The following is a 19,088-nucleotide window of genomic DNA, read 5'->3' as shown; positions in this document are numbered from 1 at the left end:
GGTAAGATGTACCTTCCCTGGAATTAAGGGGCCTAGCCCGAACCATGACAAACAGCCCCAGACCATTGTTCCTCCTCCACCAAACTTTACAGTTGGCACTATGCATTGGGGCATACTATGCATCCGCCAAACCGAGATTTGTCCATCGGACTGCCAGATGGTTAAGCGTGATTCATCACTCCAGAGAACGCGTTTCCACTTCTCCAGAGTTCAATGGCGGCGAGCTTTACACCACTCCAGGAGACGTTTTACATTGCGCATGGTGATCTTAGGTTTGTGTGCGGCTGCTCGGCCATGGAATCCCATTTCATGAAGCTCCCGACGAACAGTTCTTGTGCTGACGTTGCTTCCAGAGGCAGTTTGGAACTTGGTAGTGAGTGTTGCAACCGAGGATAGAAGACTTTCACACGCTACACGCTTCAGCACTTGGTGGACCTGTTCTGTGAGCTTGTGTGGCCTACCACTTTTGCGACTGGATGTTTCCACCTCACAATAACAGCACTTACAGTTGACCCGGGCAGCTCCAGTAGGACATGGTGAAATTTGACGAACTGACTTGTTGGAAAGGTGGCATTCTATGACGGTGCCACATTGAAAGTCACTGAGCTCTTCAGTAAGTCCATTCTACTTCCAATGTTTGTCTATGGAGATAGCATGGCTGTGTGCTCAGTTTTCTACACCTGTCAGCAATGGGTGTGGCTGATATATCCAAATCCATTAATTTAATGGGAAAGGAAGCACCTCTATCAGTCCAGTATTCTTGCACATTGTAAATATGGTATTGGAACTGACCCTGTATATAGCTTCTTACTTTCTCATGTTCTTCTTCCATCTTCTTCTATTTCTTATGTGTTTTTGTTTAACCTTATGTTATTTTGAGTGTTACATTGATATTGATTAATGCATTGTTGGGTTTGAGCTTGTAAGAAAGGCACGTGACATTAAAACAACTACTTGAGTATCTGGTCAATATAATGGATCATTTGTGGTTGACTGTTTGTTTACCTACCCCAAATGCCACTCTACCATGCCGTGTGACCTTGTAGTTGTTGGAGCAGAGAGAGAGGGAGAAGAGAGAGAAATGTTGGCATCCTTTGAGCTAAGGGCTGGGGCATCAGCCTCCCAGTCATGATTTCAAGCAGAAATCATGTGTGACATCTGTCTCTACATATTTGAATGACTGCAGTTGATTAGTGCTTCATAATACATCTGTGTGCTGGAGTCTGGCCTTGTGGTAGTGCTGCCGACTCCAGACTGTAACTTGACCTTTGTGGTATGGGTTCAAACCCTGCCTACGCCTTCATATCTGTATTCCTTTACCTGAATGTCTTCCCCATTCGTTTGTGACTTTCTGTCTCAATAAAGAGAAAATACTAATACAAATATATACTGACAAAAAATATAAACACAACATGCAAGGATTTTCAAAGAGTTTACTGAGTTACAGCTCATATAAGGAAATCAGTCAATTGAATTAAATTCATTAGGCCCTAATCTATGGATTTCACATGAATGGAAATACAGATATGCATCTTTTGGTCACTGATACCTTAAAAAATGGGCCTCACAATGGGGCCTCAGGATCTTGTCACGGTACAGTGTCTCTGTACATTCAAATTTCCATCGATAAAAGGCAATTGCCCCATGGGGCACTCTGTTCACAATGTTGACATCAGCAAACCGCTCGCCAACACAACGCCATACACGCGGTCTGTGGTTGTGAGAGCCGGTTGGACGTACTGCCAAATTCTCTAAAACTACATTGGAGGCGGTTTATGGTAGAGAAGTGAACATTCAATTCTCTGGCAATAGCTCTGGTGGACACTCCTGCAGGCAGCATGCCAATTGCACGCTCCCTCAAAACTGTGGCATTGTGTTGTGTGACAATACTGCACAATTTAGAATGGCCTTTTATTGTCCCCATCACAAGATGCACCTGTGTAATGATCATGCTGTTTAATCAGCTTCTTGATATGCCACACCTGTCAGGTGGAAAGAATCCTGGCAAAGGAGAAATGCTCACTAACAGGGATGTAAACTTTTGTGAACAACATTTGAAAGAAATACGCTTTTTTGTGCGTATGGAACATTTCCCCGGATCTTTTATTTCAGCTCATGAAACATGGGACCAACATTTGACATGTTTGCTTTTATATTTTTGTTCAGTGTAAATTTAAAAATGCATCTGAAATAGTGATTGTAGGTAGACACATCTTCCCCTGACACCTCAGTATTGTCACTGTCAGTGGGCAAGGACAAACACTCAGTGGTAGTATATCGCTCCTCATTTCACTGTTCCTCTCGTCCTCTCACACTGATTGAAGTGTACTGTGGAGAAAAGGATGGCAGAAAGAGGGCGATGAGGTGATGGAGCAAGAGGACAAAGGGCAGAAGAGGGGATAGAGGATAAAACATGAGAGGAGAAAGAGCAGGGGAGGAGAGAGGTGATGGTGGGAGAGCAGAGGAGTAAAGTAGAAAGGGCAGAAAAGGATAATGGACATGAGAGGAAGGATCCGAGAGGAGAGGAGGTATCATTCAGAACACATCAGAGTCGTGGCTTGATGCTCCGTCTCAGGATTGCTGCCATGTGTCTCCCAGGATTCTCTGTGCAAACAGTGGTGACACTTCAGTTGCTAATGCACTCCCTTTGAAGGAGCGAGGAGGTGGGGAGGAGAGGGAATGACAGGGAGATGGGGAGGAGATGGGCTGTGAAATGGTTGCACTGAAATAACCTACATCAAAGTTTCTCATCTGTTTTTTCCTAGATCCTTTGAGTCCATCCATCCTTGTCCACAATTCACTATGAGAATCAAAGACATGTATCTTAAAATGACTTGGTTCCATACACGTTGCGAAAGGCACTTCACATTGATTGAACTTGAGTGTCATAAATGTCTCTTCTTAAAGGTTGATTAAGGTTTCCGCTGTCTTTCAGGGGGAGGAAGAGAGCTTCACTCTGAAGTCCTGCACAAGGCGGAAGACGGATTCTATAGAGAAAAGGTTCTGTTTCGATGTGGAGGCAGTAGACAGGTGAGTCATTGCTGCTGGCTACTAGCTTGCTGTTACCCATTACAACCACATGGTGGTGCTCACGAGTCTTGCTGGGCTGAGGCTGTGGCTGACTGACTGTGGGTCGGAGCTCAACACAGAGGATCTTAATAGGGATTGGCAAGCGGTGGATGTTAGATGACGAACGCTAAGTGAGATATCTGCCACCTCTCCAGCCCGGTCGTAGAAGGGTGTTGTCTGACTGTATATAAAGCAGCAGAGCCAGTGACTCCCTAACTCTTAACGCTAGCTCTACGATCTCCCTCCTCCTGCATCGGCCCATTCCTTCACTCAACCCTCGTCATTTATTCATGGTGTTTGTTTGTCCTCTGCCCAGAGTGTTTATGTATGTGTGTGTGTTGGTGTGTGTTTGCTAGATGCAGTGCACTGTTGTTGTTAGCAGCAGGAAAGTAAAAGCTGGCCTCAACATGCTTCAGCACGCAAGGGCATCGCAAAGACATAACTTGAGAGTGACTGTTAGTGAGAGAGTGCGTTATGGTGTTCTCTGCCCAGAGAGTGTGTGTGTGTGTGTGTGTGTGTGTGTGTGTGTGTGTGTGTGTGTGTGTGTGTGTGTGTGTGTGTGTGTGTGTGTGTGTGTGTGTGGTTTTAATGGAGTACTGTGTTGACAGCTGAAGGTGAGCCTGCTGACAGGGCCAGGTGAAATATGGTAATGCTGGCCAGAGATGAGCTTAATTGGAGTTTCGGATAGGGCCGGGGTGGATTGACAGAGGTGTCAGTCTGTGTTGGGATGGTTGTGGTGGAAGCAGCAGATTGACTTGTGTGTGTTGCAGGCCAGGGGTGATCACCATGCAAGCTCTATCGGAGGAAGACCGCAGGCTGTGGATGGAAGCTATGGATGGGAGAGAACCGGTACGTTGCCAGGGTTACTCACTCATCCTGTGCGTATGTGTGTGTGTACTCATATGCGTATAGCCCACCACATCGCCCACCACCTCCTTTAGGAAGCCACTTCAGTCCGTACCAACTTCCATTGATGTCAATGTACCGTACTACTACTCACCAGGCAGGCAGTGTGGCATGCTGTGTACAACACTGTTTATTACAGCCTAGTGTACATGGGCTTATGCAAGTACGACCTGTGTTCAGTTCACAGATAGGTGTTTGTGACCGGTGGTGGTGGTTGATGGCGGTAACGCTAAGCTGTGTAACCGTGGTAACTGGGTGTCTCTGTTCCTTCCAGGTCTATAACTTAAACAGAGACAGCCAGAGTGAAGGCCGTAAGTGACACATTGGTATTAATTTGCTTTACTCTACCATCTGTCCATATGAATGCACCCTGATAATTGATGGGATTCATTCACTTCTCTATCTCCGTTTCTCCCTCTATTTTTCTCTCCACCTATCGCTCTTCCTCCCACTCTTTCTCTCTTTACCTTTCTCTCTCTCGTCCTCTCCCTCTCCCACTGTCTCACGCTACCTCTCCCCCCCCCCCCACCCTCTCTCTCCATCTTTCAGTGGCCCAGCTGGATGTGGTTGGCTTCAATGTTGTGAAGAAGTTCATCTACGCCGTGGAGACCAGAGGTAATGAACTAAGGCTTGGCTGCTTACAGGCTTCACAGGTCTCTAGTACTACTGTATTGTGAACCTGGTGTCACTGGTCACTCTTACAGGTCCTATACAATCTTTATAGATATCTGTCCTGTTCTGTCCTGTCCCACAGGCATTGACGAGCAGGGCCTGTACAGGATTGTTGGAGTAAACTCCAGGGTGCAGAAACTCCTGGGTCTTGCCATGGGTAAGACAGAGAGATAATGGAGCTGTGTGTGTGTGTGTGTGTGTGTGTGTGTGTGTGTGTGTGTGTGTGTGTGTGTGTGTGTGTGTGTGTGTGTGTGTGTGTGTGTGTGTGTGTGTGTGTGTGTGTGTGTGTGTGTGTGTGTGTTTGTGTGTTGTTTGATGAGTGATGAAAGCAGGTCATGTAAGGATTGGGTCACACCCCTGCTTGCCTCATTACTATCATCGGCGAAGCAACCTAGAAAATAGTTTTAGAGGGAAACGCACACAAACACAACACTCTCACTGCTACACTCTTCCAGTGCTTTATTGACTCGACAAACAGAAACAGAGCATCCCAGGGAGTGTGTTAGAGAAAGATTGAGTCCTTGCCGCAAAAACAAATCCAAACAGGTAATATTTCGGGGCAAGATTGAATCGAACTTAATTAACATTTATGCATTAGTTTTATTTGCACAACCTGTCTTATTCTGATAGCCGGAATCTCCTGCTCCTCCTGTTAGGGGAGTCTATACTGTAGTAGAAAACAGTAGAAAACCATCCTGCGGATTTATGTGAATAGCTATGGGGAATAGGCAATTTATGCAACTGTATAAATAATGCAAAACAAGTTGAATTACTGTAGATATACTGTAGCTCTGAGACTGACAGACAGAAAAACACAGGAGGAGGAGACCATAGACCTGGTAGAGGACTGGATGAGAGAATATACTGACAACTGGAAAATAGAATGCAATAGATAGATTCAATCACAAATGTCTGAAGTCTCAAAGCTCCTCAAATGACAGATGATGACATCTTTCCTCTCCCTCTGACAGATCCTAAAACCTGTGCTGACGTGGAGCTGGACAGTACAGAATGGGAGATCAAGACCATCACCAGCGCAATCAAGTACTACCTTAGGTACAGTACTGTGAATCCATTGCCCAGGTCTAGTCATGGAAATGACTAAAGATAGTAAAGGAACACAGGCTCTCTATGAGTACTGCACTGAGTGAGAGAGGGCTGAGAGCATGTGGTTGATCAATATGGCCTTGGCCTGCTGAGTAGAGCTAAGGAGGACAGGATCGAGGGCCATGGGAGAGCGCAGAGGGGTTAGTATAAAGAAGAGGAGATGAGAGAGGAGGAGGGGGTAGAGGGCTAGGACTGAGGAGACCCACATACACAAACAGCCCAGTTTTACGCCTGCCTAATGAAGAGGGAAATCAGCCTGATGAGTGGAGGGCCATGACTCTCTGCCTGCCTGCCGCTGTGCCCATTGACTCTCTGTATCTTCTCTCCTCAGAATGCTGCCCGCGCCCCTTATGACTTATCAGTATCAAAGGAGCTTCATCAAGGCAGCCAGTGAGTCTTTTCTCCGTTGTCTTTTCTCTCCTCCTCCTTCCTCTCTCTCTTTCTCTCTCTCTCTTTCTCTCTCTCTGTCTCTCTCTCTCATAACAGTTGATCTGGTTCCATTTCTTTTGCCCTCTTCCTCTCTCTCTCTCTTTCTCTCTCTCTGTCTCTCTCTCATAACAGTTGATCTGGTTCCACTTCTTTTGCCATCTTCCTCTTCCTGATAGCAGCTCCGCTGACTTTGTTTTGATAAACCAGTCTGGTTTTGAATTTGATGGCCTGGTTTAGCTCCGTTGGGCAGTAGTGGGGTTGACGTGTGAAGGAGAAGCAGGACGTAAGGGTGTGTCCTTGGCAAGCCATAAAGGAAATGGCTTTACAGTGGGGCCAGCTGGGATGATGGAGGATGGGAAAGATAACCAACAACAAATATAGCCTATAATATATTTATTGCCCCCTCCCCCAAACTTCCCTTTGCCATCTCCCTGTCCCCTAATTGGTCCTTACATTAGCCAGAGCTGCATTTTCTCCTTCTCTTCCTTTTTCTCTCTCTCTCTCCATCCCCTTCCCTCTACAGCCCATCTCTCTTCCTCTTTTCCTCCCCCTCTCTCTCTCTCTCTCTCACCCCATCCCCCTCTCTCTTCCCCCGCTCTCCCTCTCTCCCCGTTCATATCTGCTGTGTCATTGGCTGCCGCCTACCTGCCTGCCCTGAGATGTCTGTTTCCTCCAGGCACTGCATGCTTGTTGACATCAGGCCATTGCCCCGAGATGAACTCTGTTTTACGAGCACCTCCTCTTCCTCCTCCCGAGCCACCCGCCCCTCTTTGCTCTACTTCGGTTTTGGGAGGGAAGGCTGTGTGCAATCAGGAACCTAGTCTGAGGCATGCACCAGCAGGAAAACACACACCTACCAGACACGAACACTCATACTCATACACTTTCTGTCACACACAAACTCACTTAAATGACCACAGACACACACCACACACTAATCTTAATCTTAACCCGAAAACTTAACCCTAAACCTAATTCTAACCTTACCACTAAATATTTTCTTTCATAAGAAAAAAAACGTTTAACCATTTTTCTCCCCAATTTCATGATATCCCATCGCTGCAACTCCCGTACAGACTCGGGAGAGGCGAAGGTCGAGAGCCATGCGTCCTCCGTTACACGACCCTGCTTCTTGACACACTGCTCGCTTAACCCGGAAGCCAGCCGCACCAATGTGTTGGAGGAAACACCGTCCAACTGGCGACCGTGTCAGCGTGCAAGCGCCCGGCGCGCCACAGGAGTCGCTAGTGCGTGGTGGGACAAGGACATCCCGGGCCGGCCATACCATCCCTAACCCAGACGACGCTGGTCCAATTGTGCGCCACCTCATGGGTCTCCCGGTCGCGGCCGGCTGCGATACAGCCCGGGATCGAACCCGGATCTGTAGTAATGCCTCTAGCACTGCGATGCAATGCCTTAGACTGCTGCGTCACTTGGGAGGCCCCTTACCACTAATTCTAACCTTAACCCTAACCCCCTAGAAATAGCATTTGACCTTGTGGGGACTAACAAAATGTCCCCAGTTGGTCAAACTTTTGTTTGTTTACTATACTCGTGGGGACTTCTGGCCCCCACAAGTATAGTTAAACATGTCCCACACACACACACACACACACACACACACACACACACACACACACACACACACACACACACACACACACACACACAGGGAATCACCCTACCTCCCAACCCAGTCTCTGAGTCTTGCTATCTTGCTTTCTTCTTAGACTTCATATCCTTCATCTTAGATTCAGATAAGCTTTATTAGCATAAATGACAAAGCCACTGTTGCTAAAGTGATGTGAGATAATGACGTCAACAGTAACAGTATAAACATTTATAATAGTTATGGTGATTAGAGAAATGGGACTCAGCAGCGTTGCAGTTCTTGACACAAACTGGTCTGCCTGGCATCTACAAAAAATCCAAGATGGCGTAGCAGTTCAGACGTCCTTTACCCTCCTCTTGTCGTGTCCCGTGTATATATATATTTACATATTTTTCGTCGCATTATCTTTTTACATTTTTTCTTCTAAAACTCAACCTCAAAGCACTCTCCTGCAACCCGCCTCACCAATTTAAAAAAGAAAGTATTATTTACCTCAAATCCGAAATCCACAACAGAAGCTAGCCAGAGGTTAGCCATTTTCACTGGCTAACGTTGGAGTTCAGCTAGCCACGGTTAGCTGTCCTCAGCTATCCATTAGCTCGAAAGCTATCGCCAGTTTTCGTACAGCGCGACTCAGACCAGAGCTCACCGGACCTATTCTCTCTCCTTTCCCCGATTTCTACCGCAGGCTCTGGACATTTACACCTGGATCTTGCAGCTAACTAGCTGCTACCTGAGTGACTATTGGCAACGTCGGTCCCGGAATTAATACACATTATCCCGGAGCTAGCCAGCTGAAGAGTTCCGTCAGCCACTCGTGGGCTTTTCCTGAGTTAGCCAGCTGAAGTGTCCCCTGGGCTACAATCACCTATCCTGACCCGCTTTACTGCCGATGCGGAGCCCCATCGGGCCTTCACGACTGGACCACCGACGTTATCTGCCCGAGGGAGTTATCCAACTGGCCCCTCCGTCGCGACGTAACATGATCGCCCATCTGCGGACCACTAATCGTTAATCATTAGCTGTCTTATCGGCTGAGATCTGAATTAGGTCTATTCGGACACTTTTCTTGGGCCACTATAACTAACTATTTTGCCAACTTGGACTGGTCCCCCCTTCCACACGGAACCCCACTAACCCACAGACGGAAACGCACGAGGTGGCTAAAAACAGACCTCCCTCCATCTTCCACCAGCTTGCTACCTATGGCCCGACTAGCTGTCTGAATCTCACTGGACCCTTTGATCACTCGGCTAAGCATGCCTCTCCTCAATGTCAATATGCAATGTCCATTGCTGTTCTGGTTAGTGTTTATTGGCTTATTTCACTGTAGAGCCTCTAGTCCTGCTCATTATACTTTATCCAACCTCTCAGTTCATCCACCCACACATGCTATGACATCTTCTGGTTTCAATGATGTTTCTAGAGACAATATCTCTCTCATCATCACTAAATGTCTAGGTTTACCTCCTCTGTATTCACATCCCACCATAACTTTGTCTGTACATTATACCTTGAAGCTATTTTATCGCCCCCAGAAACCTGCTCCTTTTTCTCTCTATTCTGGATGTCACAGACGACCAATTCTTATAGCTTTTAGCCGTACCCTTATACTCATTCTTCTCTGCTCCTCTGGGGATGTAGAGGTGAATCCAGGCCCTGCAGTGCCTGGCTCCACTCCTACTCCCCAGGCACTCTCTTTTGATGACTTCTGTAACCGTAATAGCCTTGGTTTCATGCATGTTAACATTAGAAGCCTCCTCCCTAAGTTTGTTTTATTCACTGCTTTAGCACACTCTGCCAACCCGGATGTCCTAGCTGTGTCTGAATCTTGGCTTAGGAAGTCCACCAAAAACTCTGAAATCTTCATCCCTAACTACAACGTTTTCAGACAAGATAGAACGACCAAAGGGGGCTGTGTTGCAATCTACTGCAGAGATAGCCTGCAGAGCTCTGTCCTGCTATCCAGGTCTGTACCCAAACAATTTGAACTTCTACTTTTAAAAATCCACCTCTCCAAAAACAAGTCTCTTACCGTCGCCGCCTGCTATAGACCCCCCTCGGCCCCTTGCTGTGCTCTGGACACCATATGTGAACTGATTGCCCCCCATCTATCTTCAGAGCTCATGCTACTAGGTGACCTAAACTGGGACATGCTTAACACCCCAGCCATCCTACAATCCAAGCTTGATGCCCTCAATCTCACACAAATTATTAATGAACCCACCAGGTACAACCCCAAAGCCGCAAACACTGGCACCCTCATAGATATCATCCTAACCAACGTGCCCTCTAAATACACCTCTGCTGTTTTCAACCAAGATCTCAGCGATCACTGCCTCATTGCCTGCACCCGTAATGGTTCAAAGGTCAAACGACCTCCACTCATCACTGTCAAACGCTCCCTGAAACATTTCGAAGGAGCAAGCCTTTCTAATCGACCTGGCCCTGGTATCCTGGAAAGATATTGACCTCATCCCGTCAGTAGAGGATGCCTGGTTATTTAAAAAAAATGCCTTCCTCACCATCTTAAATAAGCATGCCCCTTTCAAGAAATGTAGAACCAGGAACAGATATAGCCCTTGGTTCTCCCCAGACCTGACTGCCCTTAACCAACACAAAAATATCCTGTGGCGTTCTGCATTAGCATCGAACTGCCCCCGCGATATGCAACTTTTCAGAGAAGTTAGAAACCAATACACACAGGCAGTTAGAAACGCCAAGGCTAGCTTTTTCAAACAGAAATTTGCTTCCTGCAACTCAAACTCTAAAAAGTTCTGGGACACTGTAAAGTCCATGGAGAATAAGAACACCTCCTCCCAACTGCCCACTGCACTGAGGATAGGAAACTCAGATAAGCCCACTGTAATTGAGAATTTCAATAAGCATTTTTCTACGGCTGGCCATGCTTTCCACCTAACTACCCCTACTGCATTCAACAGCACTGCACCCCCCACAGCTACTCGCCCAAGCCTCCCCCATTTCTCCTTCTCCCAAATCCATTCAGCTGATGTTCTGAAAGAGCTGCAAAATCTGGACCCCTACAAATCAGCTGGGCTTGACAATCTGGACCCTTTCTTTCTAAAATTATCTGCCGAAATTATTGCAACCCCTATTACTAGCCTGTTCAACCTCTCTTTCGTGTCGTCTGAGATTCCCATAGATTGGAAAGCAGCTGCTGTCATCCCCCTCTTCAAAGGAGGTGACACTCTTGACCCAAATTGCTACAGACCTATATCCATCCTACCCTGCCTTTCTAAGGTCTTCGAGGTCAAGATTTGGCTTTTTCAAGAGAGGCTTTATTACTGCCACTTTTAGTGAGTTTGGTACACATCCGGTGGATAGATAGCCGTTTATTATGTTCAACATTTGAGGGCCAAGCACAGAAAGCAGCTCTTTCAGTAGTTTAGTTGGAATAGGATCCAGTATGCAGCTTGAAGGTTTAGAGGCCATGATTATTTTCATCATTGTGTCAAGAGATATAGTACTAAAGCACTTTAGTGTCTCCCTTGATCCTAGGTCCTGGCAGGGTTGTGCAGACGCAGGACAACGGAGCTTTGGAGGAAAACGCAGATTTAAAGAGGAGTCCGTAATTTGCTTTCTAATGATCATGATCTTTTCCTCAAAGAAGTTCATGAATTCATCACTGCTGAAGTGAGAGCCATCCTCTCTTGGGGAATGCTGCTTTTTAGTTAACTTTGCGACAGTATCAAAAATACATTTCGGATTGTTCTTATTTTCCTCAATTAAGTTTGAAAAATAGGATGATCGAGCAGCAGTGAGGGCTCTTCGATACTGCACGGTACTGTCTTTCCAAGCCAGTCGGAAGACTTCCAGTTTGGTGTGGCGCCATTTCCGTTCCAATGTTCTGGAAGCTTGCTTCAGAGCTCGTGTATTTTCTGTATACCAGGGAGCTAGTTTCTTATGACAAATGTTTTTAGTTTTTAGGGGTGCAACTGCATCTATGGTATTGCGCAAGGTTAAATTGAGTTACTCGGTTAGGTGGTTAACTGATTTTTGTCCTCTGACGTCCTTGGGTAGGCAGAGGGAGTCTGGAAGGGCATCAAGGAATCTTTGGGTTGTCTGAGAATTTATAGCACGACTTTTAATGCTTCTTGGTTGGGGTCTGAGCAGATTATTTGTTGTGATTGCGAATGTAATAAAATGGTGGTCCGATAGTCCAGGGTTATGAGGAAAAACATTAAGATCCACAACATTTATTCCATGGGACAAAACTAGGTCCAGAGTATGACTGTGGCAGTGAGTAGGTCCAGAGACATGTTGGACAAAACCCACTGAGTCGATGATGGCTCCGAAAGCCTTTTGGAGTGGGTCTGTGAACTTTTCCATGTGAATATTAAAGTCACCAAAAATTTGAATATTATCTGTGATGACTACAAGGTCTGATAGGAATTCAGGGAACTCAGTGAGGAATGCTGCATATGGCCCAGGAGGCCTGTAAACAGTAGCTATAAAAAGTGATTGAGTAGGCTGCATAGATTTCATGACTAGAAGCTCAAAAGACGAAAACGTCATTGTTGTTTTTTTTGTTGGTAAATTTAAATTTGCTATCATAAATGTTAGCAACACCTCCGCCTTTGCGGGATGCGCGGGGGATATGGTCACTAGTGTAACCAGGGGGTGAGGCCTCATTTAACACAGTAAATTCATCAGGCTTAAGCCATGTTTCAGTCAGGCCAATCACATCAAGATTATGATCAGTGATTAGTTCATTGACTATAACTGCCTTGGAAGTGAGGGATCTAACATTAAGTAGCCCTATTTTGAGATGTGAGGTATCACAATCTCTTTCAATAATGGCAGGGATGGAGGAGGTCTTTATACTAGTGAGATTGCTAAAGCGAACACCGCCATCTTTAATTTTGCTCAACCTAGATCGAGGCACGGACACGGTCTCAATGGGGATAGCTGAGCTGACTACACTGACTGTGCTAGTGGCAGACTCCACTAAGCTGGCAGGCTGGCTAACAGCCTGCTGCCTGGCCTGCACCCTATTTCATTGTGGAGCTAGCGGAGTTAGAGCCCTGTCTATGTTCGTAGATAAGATGAGAGCACCCCGCCAGCTAGGATGGAGTCCGTCACTCCTCAACAGGCCAGGCTTGGTCCTGTTTGTGGGTGAGTCCCAGAAAGAGGGCCAATTATCTACAAATTCTATCTTTTGGGAGGGGCAGAAAACAGTTTTCAACCAGCGATTGAGTTGTAAGACTCTGCTGTAGAGCTCATCACTCCCCCTAACTGGGAGGGGGCCAGAGACAATTAATCGATGCCGACACATCTTTCTAGCTGATTTACACGCTGAAGCTATGTTGCGCTTGGTGACCTCTGACTGTTTCATCCTAACATCGTTGGTGCCGACGTGGATAACAATATCTCTATACTCTCTACACTCGCCAGTTTTAGCCTTAGCCAGCACCATCTTCAGATTAGCCTTTACGCTGGTAGGTCTGCACCCTGGTAAACAGTGTATGATCGCTGGATGATTCGTTTTTAGTCTAATACTGCGGGTAATGGAGTCGCCAATGACTAGGGTTTTCAATTTGTCAGAGCTAATGGTGAGAGGCTTCGGCGTCTCAGACCCCACAACGGGAGGAGCAGAGACCAGAGAAGTCTCAGCCTCTGACTCCGACTCGCTTAATGGGGAGTACCGGTTGAAAGTTTCTGTCGGCTGAATAAGCGACACCGGTTGAGCATTCCTACAGCGTTTCCCTCCAGAAGCCATGAGAAAGCTGTCCGGCTGCGGGGACCGTGCGAGGGGGTTTATACTAATGTTACTATCTGAACTTACTGGTGGCACAGACGCTGTTTCATCCTTTCCTACACTGAAATTGCCCTTGCCTAACGATTGCGGCTGAAGCTGGGCTTGCAGCACAGCTATCCTCGCCGTAAGGCGATCGTTCTCCTGTATATTATAAGTACAACGACTGCAATTAGAAGGCATCATGTTAATGTTACTTAGCTTCGGCTGTTTGAAGTCCTGACGAACCATGTCCAGATAGAACCTCCGGGGTGAAAAAGTTGAATGAAAAAAGTTGAGTGAGGGAAAAACTAAAAATATAAACGGTAATTAAAAAGTAAAAACCGTGAAGTAGTCAGGTAGCAAAGTAAGATCGGCAACAAAACGCAAAGCAGCACGTAAACAAGTCTGCAAGTTGTGACCGGAAACAGGAAAAAAAACAGGTGTCCTGTCACCAAGGAAGTACCCCAAGGGTCCAATCCCAGGCCCCACGCTCTTCTCAAATTACATCAACAACATAGCTCAGGCAGTAGGAAGCTTTCTCATCCATTTATATGCAGATGAAACAGTCTTATACTCAGCTGGCCCCTCGCCGGATTTTGTGTTAAATGCTTTACAACAAAGCTTTCTTAGTGTCCAACAAGATTTCTCTACCCTTAACCTTGTTCTGAACACCTCCAAAACAAAGGTCATGCGGTTTGGTAAAAATAATGCCCCTCCACAGGTGTTATTACTACCTCTGAGGGTTTAGAGCTTGAGGTAGTCAAGTCATACAAGTACTTGGGAGTATGGATAGACGGTGCACTGTCCTTCTCTCAGCACATATCAAAGCTGCAGGCTAAAGATACATCTAGACTTGGTTTCCTCTATCGTAATCGCTCCTCTTTCACCCCAGCTGCCAAACTAACCCTGATTCAGATGACCATCCTACCCATCCTAGATTACAGAGACATAATTTATAGATCGGCAGGTAAGGGTGCTCTCGAGCGGCTAGATGTTCTTTACCATTCAGCCATCAGATTTGCCACCAATGCTCCTTATAGGACACATCACTGCACTCTATACTCCTCTGCAAACTGGTAATCTCTGTATACCCGTCTCAAGACCCACTGGTTGATGCTTATTTATAAAACCCTCTTAAGCCTCACTCCCCCCTCTCTGAGATATCTACTGCAGCCCTCATCCTCCACATACAACACCCGTTCTGCCAGTCATATTCTGTTAAAGGTCCACAAAGCACACACATCCCTGGGTCACTCATCTTTTCAGTTCACTGCAGCTAGCGACTGGAACGAGCTGCAACAAACACTCAAACTGGACAGCTTTATCTCTTTTCGTTCAAAGACTCAATCATGGACACTCTTACTGACAGTTGTGGCTGCTTTGTGTTATGTATTGTTGTCTCTACCTTCTTGCCCTTTGTTCTGTTGACTGTGCCCAATAATGTTTGTACCATGTTTTGTGCTGCTACCATGTTGTGTTGCTACCGTGTTGTTGTTATGTTGTGTTGTTACCATGCTTTGTTGTCATGTGTTGCTGCCTTGCTATGATGTTGTCTTAGGTCTCTCTTTATGTAGTGTTGTGTTGTCTCTCTTGTTGTGATGTGTGTTTTGTCCTATATTTATATTGTATTTTTTATTTTATTTTTTATCCCAGGCCCCTGTCCCCGCAGGATGCCTTTTGCCTTTTGGTAGGCCGTCATTGTAAATAAGAATTTGTTCTTAACTGACTTGCCTATTTAAATGTTCAATAAAAAACTGTGAGTGTGTGTACGCGCGCAGGTATGTGTGTATGCGAAGACACTGGGAGTCGATTGCGGTGGGGAGATGACAGTGGGGGTATGATGTAGTGTCTTCCCCTGTGAACGCTCTGTCAACTGGCTCTGTGGTGACTGATGAGGGCCATCCATCAGCTGTCTGCTCCCCGAGGCCTGGCTGGCTCTCTGGCTGGAACCTAGCTGGCTGGACCACACTGATTCAGAGCCCAGGAGACAGCACAGTGCACTGACCTGCAGACACACAGACCTGCCCAGTGACCCGTTTGTGCACTGACCTGCAGTCCTGGGTTCAAATGGCATTTGTCTTATTTCAAATGTATCTGTGTTTCGAACATCAGCTGCTTTTCATTGTGTTTGCCTGGCTGGCACAATTGAACCAATGGTATATAACTATATGCTCAAGTTATTTGGAAGGTAACCAATTCGATTTGATTCTATTCTATTTGAACCCGGTTGGGCAGCCCTGTCCCAGTCCAGAAGACACTAGAAGAGAGAGGGAGAGGTAGCCTCAACTCCAGCTGTTGTTCAGTGTTGACTGTTCTGGTATCACGAGACTAGAACAGAGGTACTGTAGGGTTCAGTAGTGAAGGTGTTCTGAGGCAAACCGCTCTCAGGTTAATGGAGGATAATGATAATGCTGACTGCATTCAGAAGCTACGTGCAGGTTGTAACCGATAGTATGTTTAACTCAGTCTCCAAGGAATAAGTGCTTTGATCAAATCTGTAGTATGATAAGCTCTTGTGGTAAGCAGCAGTATAGTATATTGGCCGTGTGGGCAGTTAAAGGTGAATTGAACAAAGGGCAGGGTATTATAGTATTATTTTCACCAGGCTTCTGGTAAATGCAACAGCGCCAATGTTATGATAATGGCGAAAAGAGTGTTATACATGAAGTTGTCACTGTTATTTAGACAGAGGATTACCGGAAGCCAGTGTCCTTACTAACCTCACCTTCATCTCTCCCCCTCCGCTCCATCTCTTCCCTCCCCTCCATCTCTCTCTCTCTCTCACACACTCTGTCCCCCCTCCATCTCTTTTCTACCTCTCCCCTCCTCTATCTCTCTCTCTCTCCATCTCTCCCCCTCCATCCCTCCCCTCCCCTCCATCTCTCTCTCTCTCTCTCTCTCTCTCTCTCGCACTCTCTCCCCCTCCATCTCTTTTCTACCTCTCCCCTCCTCTATCTCTCTCTCTCCATCTCTCCCCCTCCATCTCTCCCCCCCTCTCTCTCTGTAGAACTGGACAATCAGGAGGCGAGGATCACAGAGATCCACAGCATCATCCACCGGCTCCCAGAGAAAAACCGCCAGATGCTGGACCTGCTTACCAAACACTTGGCAAAGTAGGTTAACTTTAGGCCCGGGGTCCACGGACCCTTTTACTGTGTTACAAATCCCCCTGACCGTACTGCGCTGATGACCACGACTACAACTGAGTCCCAAATGGCACCCTTTTCCCTATACAGTGCACTACCTTTCACCAGAGCCATATGGGGCCTGGTCAAAAGTTGTGCACTCAATAGGGAATAAGGGGCAATTTGGGACTCAGTTGTAGTCGTGGTCATCAGCGCTGTACAGTCAGGGGGATTTGTAACACCGTAAAAGGGTCCGGCCATGACCATGACCACGCCTATAAGAGGATTGGCTTGGTTATGAACTCTGCACTGTATTGTTGACAGCAGTAAGCATTAATGGCTCCTAGCTTTCCCCTGTGTTCCCCCCTTACACACAGCATTAGTTTGGTCGTGGCCTCATTCTATCCTTTTGGGTATTGTTGTCCAATTGAGGCAGTGGAGCCATCTGTCTGTCTCAAGTGATCCTCCAGCATTAGGATTATGTCAGGGTGACGGTAGGTTACTGTCAAAGGCAGGCTGCAGACCTAAAACTCTTACCCTCTTTTGTTGTTGTCCAGCATGCTGAGATAGGATTATGGATAATCCCAAACTGGTCTACATGGGTTAGATTTCACTTGCATACACCATGTCTATTTAAATATCTATTTGCATTTCATGTGCTGTTACATATGAGATGGTAAGTCCAGAAATCGTACATTTCAGTGTTTCTATAGATCGAAATGGGCAGATGTTGGATAATAACAGTGTTGAAGTGTTCGAAACTTAGCTAAAAGAAGGGCTTGACTTTGTTGGCATGTGCACTATGATGCAGCAGTGTTTTTGGCCAACTGGCAACTGGCATTAGTGATATGTGTTGCAATTAAAGAACACATCAGTGATAGTGATGGGTCGTTCGCTAACGAACGGCTCTTTTTGAACGGCTATTTTTTGTGATTGTCGGGTACCAAATCGCGTCTTTGAAAGAGCCGTTCATTTGTCTCCCTAATTTGCATACTTTAACTACCGCTTTTTGAGCTCCAAACAACAATTATCTGCAAATGAGTTATAAAAACATTCACTAAAGATTGCAATTCCTCACTGAAGGAACAATATATAGTGAGGAGAGAGCCCTTTTCTGGTCCACACATTTTTACAGTGCATACGTATTTGTTTTGCAGGCCATCTAGTAATTTGGTCAGGTAAAAAGGTATTTGAACTTGCATGTCACAATCGGACATAACATGGTTTTAGGTATATTTTAAGCGCTACTGAATAAAGAGCCGTTTGGAAGCCACATTAACATCTCTTTTAGCTAAACAGAGCCAAATAAGCCAGCTCGCTGAAAGACTTAGATTCTAATAAGAATCACTTATTTTGTGTCTTAAATGGCACTCGATTCCTTTTATTGCACACTAGCGAGATGTTGTTGTTGTTGGGATGATCAATTTATTGTATTTAATTACATTTATGGTAACACAGACAAAAAACTGAGCACCCACCCATTCCCACACAGGACCCCATTTACTGAAGATATCAACATTTGTCTCTTTAGCACCATGCATATGGGGCACAGAAAGTCCCATGTTAGCTGGGTCCATAAATGAAAGCGCCCTTTGACAGAGAGTAAGGCTCTTGCCAACACAACACAACCATCTTTTTGGCTGCTGTAAGTCCGGCTAGCCATATTGGTTTTTCGCTACCGGTAAGTTCCATGGAAGAATCGTCATTGATTGTTGTTGGTGAAAAGGGTATTTTTTTAGCAACAATGGTGGATAAAGACATTAAAACCTGATCCCAGAATGGGAGGACCTCTGGGCCCAAAATCATATGCAAAAACATGCCTTGGGCATCTCTCTCTCTCTCTCCCTCTCCTTCTCTCTCTGTCTCGTTCTCTTTGTCTCCCTATCTCGTTCTCTCTCTCTCTCTCTCTGTCTCTCTCTGTCTGTCTCTCTCTGTGTCTCTCTCTCTCTCTTTCTCTCTCTCTCACACACACACAAACACACCTCTTCATCTTTCTCCTTTCTTTCCCCTCCCTCCCTGCTCTTCCCTCCCTCCCCCAGTGTGGCCAGTCACCACCAGCAGAACCTGATGACTGTGGCCAACCTGGGCGTGGTGTTCGGCCCCACTCTGCTGAGGCCCCAGGAGGAGACTGTGGCCGCCATCATGGACATCAAGTTCCAGAACATTGTGGTAGAGATCCTCATCGAGAACCATGAGAGGGTGAGTCAGACAGTCAGTTGTTCAACACAGTCCAACACCCAGTTATGGTTGACAGCGCTAGTCTCTAAATCCCAGCCCCTATCACTCACCGCTTACCACATTTCTCTTTCCCTGGACATACACAATGGTGTGTTGGGCAACTGTTCAACCTCTGTCCAATACCCAGTACCTAAAGTTGTTTGTAAGTCAAGCACATTCTGAAAAAGGGCAC

General features: G+C 46.2%; 1 protein-coding gene across 3 annotated transcripts in view; it reads left to right on the top strand.

Annotated features, from left to right (window-relative positions):
• LOC106567493 (rho GTPase-activating protein 26) overlaps positions 1-19,088 on the top strand; it is a 117,981-nt gene that overhangs the window by 76,265 nt on the left and 22,628 nt on the right. For all 3 annotated transcript variants that reach the window (XM_045693395.1, XM_014136787.2, XM_014136786.2), the window contains exons 10-18: positions 2,936-3,030; positions 3,840-3,918; positions 4,250-4,286; positions 4,525-4,590; positions 4,730-4,804; positions 5,619-5,703; positions 6,086-6,144; positions 16,561-16,666; positions 18,718-18,877. In XM_045693395.1, the coding sequence (XP_045549351.1) occupies positions 2,936-3,030; positions 3,840-3,918; positions 4,250-4,286; positions 4,525-4,590; positions 4,730-4,804; positions 5,619-5,703; positions 6,086-6,144; positions 16,561-16,666; positions 18,718-18,877 (762 nt within the window). The remainder of the gene's footprint in view (positions 1-2,935; positions 3,031-3,839; positions 3,919-4,249; positions 4,287-4,524; positions 4,591-4,729; positions 4,805-5,618; positions 5,704-6,085; positions 6,145-16,560; positions 16,667-18,717; positions 18,878-19,088) is intronic.

Source organism: Salmo salar, chromosome ssa13, assembly GCF_905237065.1.
Source record: "Salmo salar chromosome ssa13, Ssal_v3.1, whole genome shotgun sequence".
In the NCBI taxonomy this organism is placed as follows: Eukaryota; Metazoa; Chordata; class Actinopteri; order Salmoniformes; family Salmonidae; genus Salmo; species Salmo salar.
The sequence above is the reverse complement of the archived record's forward strand: the minus strand, read 5'-3'. Positions and strand labels throughout refer to the sequence as shown.